General features: G+C 40.1%; 2 protein-coding genes across 5 annotated transcripts in view; both read right to left on the reverse strand.

Annotated features, from left to right (window-relative positions):
* The window catches only part of ndufa13 (NADH:ubiquinone oxidoreductase subunit A13), a 5116-nt gene extending 4593 nt beyond the window's left edge, over positions 1-523 (reverse strand). Inside the window, exon 1 of the mRNA XM_016540254.1 lies at positions 310-523. Within this exon, the coding sequence (XP_016395740.1) occupies positions 310-403 (94 nt within the window). The 5' untranslated portion in view covers positions 404-523. The remainder of the gene's footprint in view (positions 1-309) is intronic.
* Positions 524-1180: 657 nt separating this feature from the next.
* The window catches only part of LOC107729618 (transcriptional repressor p66-alpha-like), a 25705-nt gene continuing 17083 nt past the window's right edge, over positions 1181-9802 (reverse strand). For 2 of the 4 annotated variants that reach the window (XM_016540250.1, XM_016540247.1), the window contains exons 6-12: positions 9304-9426; positions 9047-9232; positions 7598-7657; positions 6706-6877; positions 5091-5467; positions 3836-3989; positions 1181-2209 (exon numbers count right to left, since the gene is read on the reverse strand). In XM_016540250.1, the coding sequence (XP_016395736.1) occupies positions 2079-2209; positions 3836-3989; positions 5091-5467; positions 6706-6877; positions 7598-7657; positions 9047-9232; positions 9304-9426 (1203 nt within the window). In that variant the 3' untranslated portion in view covers positions 1181-2078. Of the gene's footprint in view, positions 2210-3835; positions 3990-5090; positions 5468-6705; positions 6929-7597; positions 7658-9046; positions 9233-9303; positions 9427-9802 lie in introns of all 4 variants that reach the window. The other 2 variants (XM_016540249.1, XM_016540248.1) reach the window with 2 other exon arrangements.

A 9802-nucleotide genomic window follows, 5' to 3' on the forward strand; every position in this document is an offset into this window, starting at 1 on the left:
ATAATACATATGGATTGGTTCACTGGTTGAAAGTATAGTTTAATGGCATTGGTTTCTAATACACTGGTATAACCAGACATATATTGGTTTTGTCAACTATACTGGTTTAGATACATCGGTTTGTTCAAGTATATATTGGTTTGTTCAACTGTATATTGGTTTAGCAACATATGTCTGGTTATACCAGTGTATTAGAAACCAATGCATTTGTCATTAAACCATACTTTCAACCAGTGAACCAATCCATATTCACGCAATACATATGTGTTATTCCTGAACCCCGCACTGATCAGCGCGTGACGCACGTACCGGACAGGCCTCGTCTGGGCAGGTTTCTCCGGTAATCTACGGGCCCGTATCCTCCGGTGGGAGGCATGTCCTGCTTCACCTTGGACGCCGCCATCGTTCCGTCCAGCGCCGCTCCGCTCGCGTCTTCCTCGGCTGCGGTGAGAGCGGATCCGCGCTGCTCTCCAGCGCCTCCAGCGGCCGCCAGCACGCACTGCGCCACACAGACACCGCAGACACACGATGCGATCCTGAACATTTGCTCTGGTTTCGGTACTTTTACGAAGATTCTATGCGACATAATGACCTTTGACAAAATACACATTCAAGTGTCTGTTTTATTGCACTTTATCTATGTGCGTCTGTAGATTTCAATCTTTAGAGAGTTTTTTCTCTTACAAACACTAAACTTTAGAGTTTTATTCCTTTCTGTATTCTGAAGGTTTGTTCATATTTAATTCACACTGATTTATACAACATTTTACTCCTAAAAACATGGTGAAAATGTGTCTGTCGACAGTATTTTCTGATTTATGGAGCAATAAAAAGAGAAATCCAGAATCCCCTCTGGAATATAAGGACAAAATCAGACCAGAATTATGAACCAATGTTCAGATTTGTTCTGGAAATTTATACAAAGTAGTGCATATTTGATTAGATAATGCCTCATTTGCATACTTAAACAACTTTTCTGCTGCTGATTACATTGCTGCTCTAACATAACACTTCATTTCAGTTTTAACGGTGTAGTAATTAACTCTTTTTCTGCTCAGTAGAACATTAAACATAGTGATGTGTCCAAACGTTTGACCGGTACTGTATAATAAACATATGCAACATTTAAAATGAAATGTATATAATACAACAGAAGTGAATGATGAGGTGCAGTCAGATGAAAGGGTTAAAACGTTTTATTACAGGAACAAATAAATCTAACAAACTGTAACTTTGTACATGTTGCAGGAAGCAAATGCCACAGGAGACGCATCAGCATCGGTAACCATGGAAACACGACGGTGTGACATCATCATCATCATCATCACAGCCGCAAAACAAAAACAAGCGCATCAGTGACCTCAACTGTTCGACGGCCAGAAACATGAATATTATCTGTTTATAAACAGTGATGAGGTTTGTTCATGTGCAGTTTAACAAACCAATCTGCCTTCATCATCATCATCATCATCATAAACACTGATGCTCTGCACCATCGTCAGCAGCTCATTAAATCATAATCTGAGCATACTGATGATCTTCTACACCAATTACTTATTACTTAAACTCTTTTACTCAAATGTTTTACATTTAGAGAATCGCCCGCATGGAAATACAAACATTTAAACAAACGATATAATCATACTGACTGCAAAAGAAAATACTGACAAATAAAAGAAACTTCGACTCGAAACTCCGACATGGTTCAAAGAAAGTGAGTTTGACTTGAAACTATGAGCTGAAATAATAAATGTTTGTGGAAGACCTGCCAAACGTGATTCGTCAAGCACGCGTGACACACACATCCTTCAGCTGAAATCACACACGTGTGTATAACTGCACAAAGAAACCTGAATGAAGAGAAGCCGTAACAGAAGCACACCGAGCGCGTGGAGCAGTCACTCGGTCATGTTTTCTGTAGGAAGTGATGTCGCGTCAGAGCCGTCGCTCCGCATCAGACGAGACTCAAAGCCCTTGTGAAGAAACCTGCAGAAAGCGCTCAGATCCTGCGGCAGATCGACCCGACCGGAGCACACACAGATGAATCCAGAACCTCCAGCAGCTGGACTCCTGCGGGTTTACTTCCAGGTGTTTGTGGTCTGTGAGACGGAGCGAGACGCGATCATGCCCAGCAGAAACTCTCTGTGACGCTCCACCGCAGACGGCTTCTGGACCGACAGACTGGGGTTCACATAGGCCATAGTCACGCCTGAGACACACACACACACACACACACACACACACACACACAGAGAGAGAGAGAGACACACACACACACACAGAGACACACACACACACACACACATCTGTTAGAGTGATTGTTCAGGAACTGAGCTGCATGAAGATAACTCAACAATTCACTGAAGAAACAGTCTAGTTTTGGTTCATAGGGATTAAAAAAAAAAAAGTCTTCGTTTAAGAGTTATAAGGTGAATCACATCAATGCAAACTTTGATTTGAAGAAGAAAAAAAAAAGCATTTGAAAATCGGGCAAATGACAAAGATAGAAGACTGAACTTATCGACTGGTGAGGGAAAGAACTACAATCCCATGATGCATTAAAATGACAAACTAAAAGTGGAGAAATATATCATTCTTCATTTAAAGTTCTTGATTATATCAATAGAAACTATATTTTAAGTTTACTGCATAACATGCATATTATGCATACAAATATTCTAGTTTGAGAGCATAGGGAGATTTGAAACAACATTTGGGTAATCATGCAGGAATTTCACCGTTAAACATGATTATTTAAACACATAGGTTGCAATAATGTAAACGGATGGCTTAAACAAAAGCATAGACCATCAATTAACAACCTCGTATCTCACAGTACGTCTGTCTTTAACCGGTTTAGTAACGTAACTATTAACATGAAATTGTGATGAACTCTGAGGCTGATTCCTTCATGAGCAGACGAAAGCACTGAAAACACGCGTGATCTCGTGAGGAATCAGAAGCACAGCGGGCTGATCTCTCAAATCCAGTTCATGCAGATCAGAATGTCTTCAAACTATCATGAACTAAAACTATTAAAACATCTCTGTTAACTGAAACAAAGCTGAAATGAAATAAAATATAAATATTAGATGATTCAAATTTATTTCAATCTTTATTTAGTTCAAGTAGAAGCATTAAAATTACTAAAAAGAAATAAAAACTAAAAATGCAATTAAATAAATGAATCCTTAATACTAGTATTAAAAGAAACCCCTAAAACTAATTAAAATGACAAAAGCACATACCAAAATTACAAAAAATAAAAAAAATAAAATTAATATGAAAAGTGAAAATATAAAAATAAAAGCTAATTCAAATTAAATTCAAAATATGAATAAAAACTTATTTCAGTTAGCTACCAAAGCAACATTTCTAATTTTTGAAAATAAAAGAATAATTGAAATAAAAACAAAGTAAACCTAGCTAGTTATATATATATATATATATATATGAAAACTAATAAAAACAACAAATGCACATAACAAAATTTCTAAAAATAAATAAAAAATAATTTTACTAAATAAAATGAAAACCGAATTTTAATCAAATAATAAAAAAGTATTTCAGTTAGTTGCTAATCAGAAACATTTCTAATATTTGTTTAGTTTAAGTAGAAGCACTAAAATGACAGGAAATAAATAAAAACTAAAACTGAACTAACTAAATAGAAATATTAAAAAAAATGGATAAAAATGACAAAACCAATTGTAACTAAAGGTAAATGAAAACAAAAACAAAGAAGAAAAATAAAAGCTAATTTAAAATACTAGTTAAAGCGAGATGACTAGCTGCAGAAGAGCGCTGGTTGAGGCGTGTTCTGAGCAGAATCTACCTGCTGCGCCGCTGCTCCGTTTCCTCACACTGCTGCTGACCTTTGACCCCTGACGCTCGGCATGCTTACCTGGCCTGCTGACCAGAGCGGCGGCCGCCACTGCGTTCTGCAGCTGAGAGGACGAGGAGAAGGAGTGAGGAACGGCGCGAGACACCTGCACAACACACAGCTGCGTCAGTCACTGAAGAGCCAGAGCTCCGGTCACACACCAGCGGCGCCCCTCACCTGTCTGACGGCTGCGGCGTGCCGGCTCACGCTCGGACCGAGGCGTCCCTGCGTCTGCTGAACTGAAGACGAGCGCACTTTCACCTGATCGGCCTTCATCCCGTGAGCAGAGGAGGAGGAGGCAGGGGGCGTGGCCTGCTGCAGCACGCGCTGATCAATCTCCCGCTCCTGCTGAAGAGCCTTAACGAACGCTGCCTTCAGCCGATTGGTGTGTTCGGCCTTCAGCAGCTTCTTCTGATTGGACGACATGCACTGCTCACACATGACGGCTCCGCCCTCGTCTCGGCGCCAGCGGCAGGTGAAGTCCGTCTGACACTGAGAGCAGCAGCTCGGCTCTCCAGCGCTGACCACCAGACCAGCGTACAGACCCTGCTTACCTGACACACACACACGTAAACGCACGCACGCACACGCACACACACACGTAAACACACGCACACACACGCACACAGACACACACACACAGACACACACACACACACATCAGAACAACGTGACGCCTGTCTCCACCGGTCAGAACATCAGTGCATCAGATCCTGTCATCATTCCAACAGTGCATGACTCTTACTGTGATGTTTGTCTAATGATATTCAGACAGAACGTAAAACAATCCTGCAGCGCTTCTGTATCTTTACAAACTTTCATTTATATTGAGCTGCTATTAATATTAATAAAATCTCAGGACTGTTCCAGCAAGAGCTGCTCATCTCTCACCAATTCAGCTCCATACTGAAAATATGATAATACTGCAATATCATAAAAACATGAACATTATATAAAATTATTATGTAAATAATATAAAATAATTTAATATTGAATTATATTAAAACAATAATATGAAAATAAATGACATTATTTCAATATGATAAAAAATATTCAAAATTAGGGTTAGGGTTAAACTAAATATTGCAACACGTGATGTATGAAATAATACAAAAATATTATAAAAATGAAAATGAAAATAAAAAAAATATTAATTAAAATCACTGAAGAGCCAGAGCTCCGGTCACACACCAGCGGCGCCCCTCACCTGTCTGACGGCTGCGGCGTGCCGGCTCACGCTCGGACCGAGGCGTCCCTGCGTCTGCTGAACTGAAGACGAGCGCACTTTCACCTGATCGGCCTTCATCCCGTGAGCAGAGGAGGAGGAGGCAGGGGGCGTGGCCTGCTGCAGCACGCGCTGATCAATCTCCCGCTCCTGCTGAAGAGCCTTAACGAACGCTGCCTTCAGCCGATTGGTGTGTTCGGCCTTCAGCAGCTTCTTCTGATTGGACGACATGCACTGCTCACACATGACGGCTCCGCCCTCGTCTCGGCGCCAGCGGCAGGTGAAGTCCGTCTGACACTGAGAGCAGCAGCTCGGCTCTCCAGCGCTGACCACCAGACCAGCGTACAGACCCTGCTTACCTGACACACACACACGTAAACGCACGCACGCACACGCACACACACACGTAAACACACGCACACACACGCACACAGACACACACACACAGACACACACACACACGCACACACAGACACACACACACACACATCAGAACAACGTGACGCCTGTCTCCACCGGTCAGAACATCAGTGCATCAGATCCTGTCATCATTCCAACAGTGCATGACTCTTACTGTGATGTTTGTCTAATGATATTCAGACAGAACGTAAAACAATCCTGCAGCGCTTCTGTATCTTTACAAACTTTCATTTATATTGAGCTGCTATTAATATTAATAAAATCTCAGGACTGTTCCAGCAAGAGCTGCTCATCTCTCACCAATTCAGCTCCATACTGAAAATATGATAATACTGCAATATCATAAAAACATGAACATTATATAAAATTATTATGTAAATAATATAAAATAATTTAATATTGAATTATATTAAAACAATAATATGAAAATAAATGACATTATTTCAATATGATAAAAAATATTCAAAATTAGGGTTAGGGTTAAACTAAATATTGCAACACGTGATGTATGAAATAATACAAAAATATTATAAAAATGAAAATGAAAATAAAAAAAATATTAATTAAAAATTTCAATGAGGATAATAACATATTGCAACATTCTGAAATAACATTATGCAAAAAAATAATAATATAAAAATATTACAAAAAATTATATTTCAACATGATGATAATAATATAAAAATAATATAATAATGATAATATTGCTATATGATAAAAATATCTAAATAATATAAAAATATAAAAATATTTCAATTTCATAATAATGATATAAAATACTATAATATTGCAATATAATAAAATAGATAATAATATAAAAAAATTATATAAATTTGCAATATGCTAAAATAATATGATAATAAAAATAACAAACACACATGCAGATATATTTTATATTTTTCTGTCAGTGTGAGAGCAGCAGCAGCGTGTGGCCGCACTTGTGCAGTTAATAAGCGGTTTATCATAGCGATTAAAGCAGTATTTGACACACAATAACTGAGCTGAATAATCACACTGTAATGCTGCTTTAGAGTCAGAATGGAAGGTTTAGTGCTGAACTCGTTGTTGTCTAATTGAAGAACACTGTTTCTCTTCCTATGCATGACTGCTATGGCTGCTATATTTGGCGGCGGTGTAAAGCTCCGTGTATAAAGCGCTATGTTTGACTGATCCGCACCTCGGCCCAGAGACTCCAGCAGGTTCTGCACCACCTCCTCCAGCCCCAGCAGGTAGATGAACTGGTTACTGGCCGCTGACGGCACGAAGGTGAGCTGCGGCGAGGACGGTTTGGGCGGAGGGATCTCCAGCAGCGTCTTCTCCAGCTGTTTGCGCAGCGCTAGTTTAGCCGCCTGACCAGCGTTCGACACGCCTGACCCAGACTTCAGGTTTGAGCCGGCAGCCTGCGGGACACAGTCAGTGAGTAAGGGATATATGAGACCCTGCAGCACAAAAGCAGTCATAAGCAGCACAGGTATATTTGTAGCAATAGCCAACAATACATTGTATGGGTCAAAATTATACATTTTATAATAATATAAAAAAATTATATAAATTTGCAATATGCTAAAATAATATGATAATAAAAATAACAAACACACATGCAGATATATTTTATATTTTTCTGTCAGTGTGAGAGCAGCAGCAGCGTGTGGCCGCACTTGTGCAGTTAATAAGCGGTTTATCATAGCGATTAAAGCAGTATTTGACACACAATAACTGAGCTGAATAATCACACTGTAATGCTGCTTTAGAGTCAGAATGGAAGGTTTAGTGCTGAACTCGTTGTTGTCTAATTGAAGAACACTGTTTCTCTTCCTATGCATGACTGCTATGGCTGCTATATTTGGCGGCGGTGTAAAGCTCCGTGTATAAAGCGCTATGTTTGACTGATCCGCACCTCGGCCCAGAGACTCCAGCAGGTTCTGCACCACCTCCTCCAGCCCCAGCAGGTAGATGAACTGGTTACTGGCCGCTGACGGCACGAAGGTGAGCTGCGGCGAGGACGGTTTGGGCGGAGGGATCTCCAGCAGCGTCTTCTCCAGCTGTTTGCGCAGCGCTAGTTTAGCCGCCTGACGGCTGTCTGGAGACGGACTCGCATTCGAGCCGCTCTTCAGCTTTGAGCCGGCGGCCTGCGGGACAGAGTCAGCGAGCTAGCATTATATTAGCATTATTATAATGCTGTAATGATGACGATGATTCTGCGGCTGCACAACGGATTATGTGGAACGCCTGGTAAACCGCATTTATAATTATCATAATTACAAGATGACGCTGAGTTTGAGGACTTTAAGACCTGCACAAATAAAATGAACCGCATGGAAGCCAGTTTCTGCCACAGTATTAAAAAAAAACACTTTCTCTCAAAAATAAACAAACAAACAAACAAACAAGACTTTTTATCTCACAATTCAGACTATTCTTCCTCGCAATCCTACATATATCCAGAATCACGAGATATAAACTTGCAATTTTTGAGAAAAAAAGTCAGAATCGTGAGACGTAAATGCAGAAATGCAAGATATAAACTCGCAATTGTGAAGAAGAAAAAATAAAAGAGTCAGAATTGTAAGATAAAAAGTCACAGTTACCTTTATTTTTTAATCCATGGCAGAAAAAAAACAGGACAATTGCGAGATATAACCTCATAATTCAGTGAAAAAGTCAGAATGACCTTATTTATTTATTCTGTGGCAGAAACAAGCAGCTATAGAACAAACCCATAAAACCTCAAAATAAATCCTGAATCTCAGATCTTTTACTAAAGCAATCGAATGTTACAATATTACAATATAAACACCATAAATTAAATACGGTCATAATTCATCAACAGTAGATCATTAGCAACTGCTTGGCATGACCGTGTGATATTCACTGATTTCCTGCGTTTTTACTGTAAGATTCCTGTTTTCCAGCTCCACATTTAACACATATGTGACCCTGGAGCACAAAACCAGTCATAAGGGTCAATTTTTTTAAAAAGCTGAATAAATAATCTTTCCATTGATGTATGGTTTGTTAGGATATGACAATATTTGGCTGAGATACAACTATTTGAAAATCTGGAATCTGAGGGTGCAAAAAAATCTAAATATTGAGAAAATCATCTTTAAAGTTGTTCAAATGAAGTTCTTAGCAATGCATATTACTAATCAAAAATTAAGTTTTGATATATTTACGGTAGGACATTTACAAAATATCTTCATGGAACATGATCTTTACTTAATATCCTAATGATTTTTGGCATAAAAGAAAAATGTATAATTTTGACCCATACAATGTATTGTTGGCTATTGCTACAGATATACCCCAGCGACTTAACACTGCTTTTGTGCTGCAGGGTCACATTTAAATCGGATTGAGACATTTTAAGATTTAGGATTGTGTGTAACACTCATGATTAAAGTCAGATCAAGTTCTTATTCTGAAACACTGACTCTGTTTTCTAATGCTCATCCTGATGATCTGTATTCAGTATTAAACACCTGATTTAATCAGACGGATGGAGAAGCGTCACACACCTGGCTGATGCTGAGAAGCAGGCCTGTGCTGGAGATGGAGGTCATGCGTATGAGGCCGGGCTGGATGATCTTCTGTCCCGAGACGCTGCTCAGCGTGGCTCTGGGAGCGAGGAGCAGCGGAGGAGGCCCTGAGGAGTTCTGCTGCTGTCTCAGGACGGAGATCTGCTGCGGCGACACCGAGATCGACTGCAGCGCAAGAGAGAAGCGTCACTGTGTGTTCAGACGGTAACGAGACGCACAGCAGCTGTGTGACGCACCTGAGCTCCTCGGACCAGCGGCGGCAGGATGATCTGAGCTCCGGCCAAGCCGTGTTTGGACAGCTGAGCGCCGCGCACCAGCGGAGGAGGAATCACCATCCCAGAAGCCCGAGCGGAGATCACCTGATCAACACATTCACAACCAGACACCAGAGCGCTCACTTCTGTTACTGGACACAAGACTTTCTCTTACAGTGTCCTTCTTACACATCACATGCACTCACTGCTGTTATAATAGTAAATTACGTATTATTACAAGCAACTAACCCTAAACTGAACCCCAAGTTTACAGTAAGTACATGCTGTTAATTACATTTACTTCAAAATTTACAATTGTAACAAGAACACTGTAAAAGAAAGTGTAATCAAAAGACATTTTATAGAGACGATTACAAAATTACAAAGCACTTTCTGACTACACATTTCAGAGCTGGATCAGTCATGTTTATAATGTTGTGTGTTAGAGCGTGTGTGTGTGTGTGTGTGTGTGTGTGTGCAC

Source organism: Sinocyclocheilus rhinocerous, unplaced genomic scaffold, assembly GCF_001515625.1.
Source record: "Sinocyclocheilus rhinocerous isolate Xijiao unplaced genomic scaffold, SAMN03320098_v1.1 scaffold488, whole genome shotgun sequence".
Classification (NCBI taxonomy): domain Eukaryota; kingdom Metazoa; phylum Chordata; class Actinopteri; order Cypriniformes; family Cyprinidae; genus Sinocyclocheilus; species Sinocyclocheilus rhinocerous.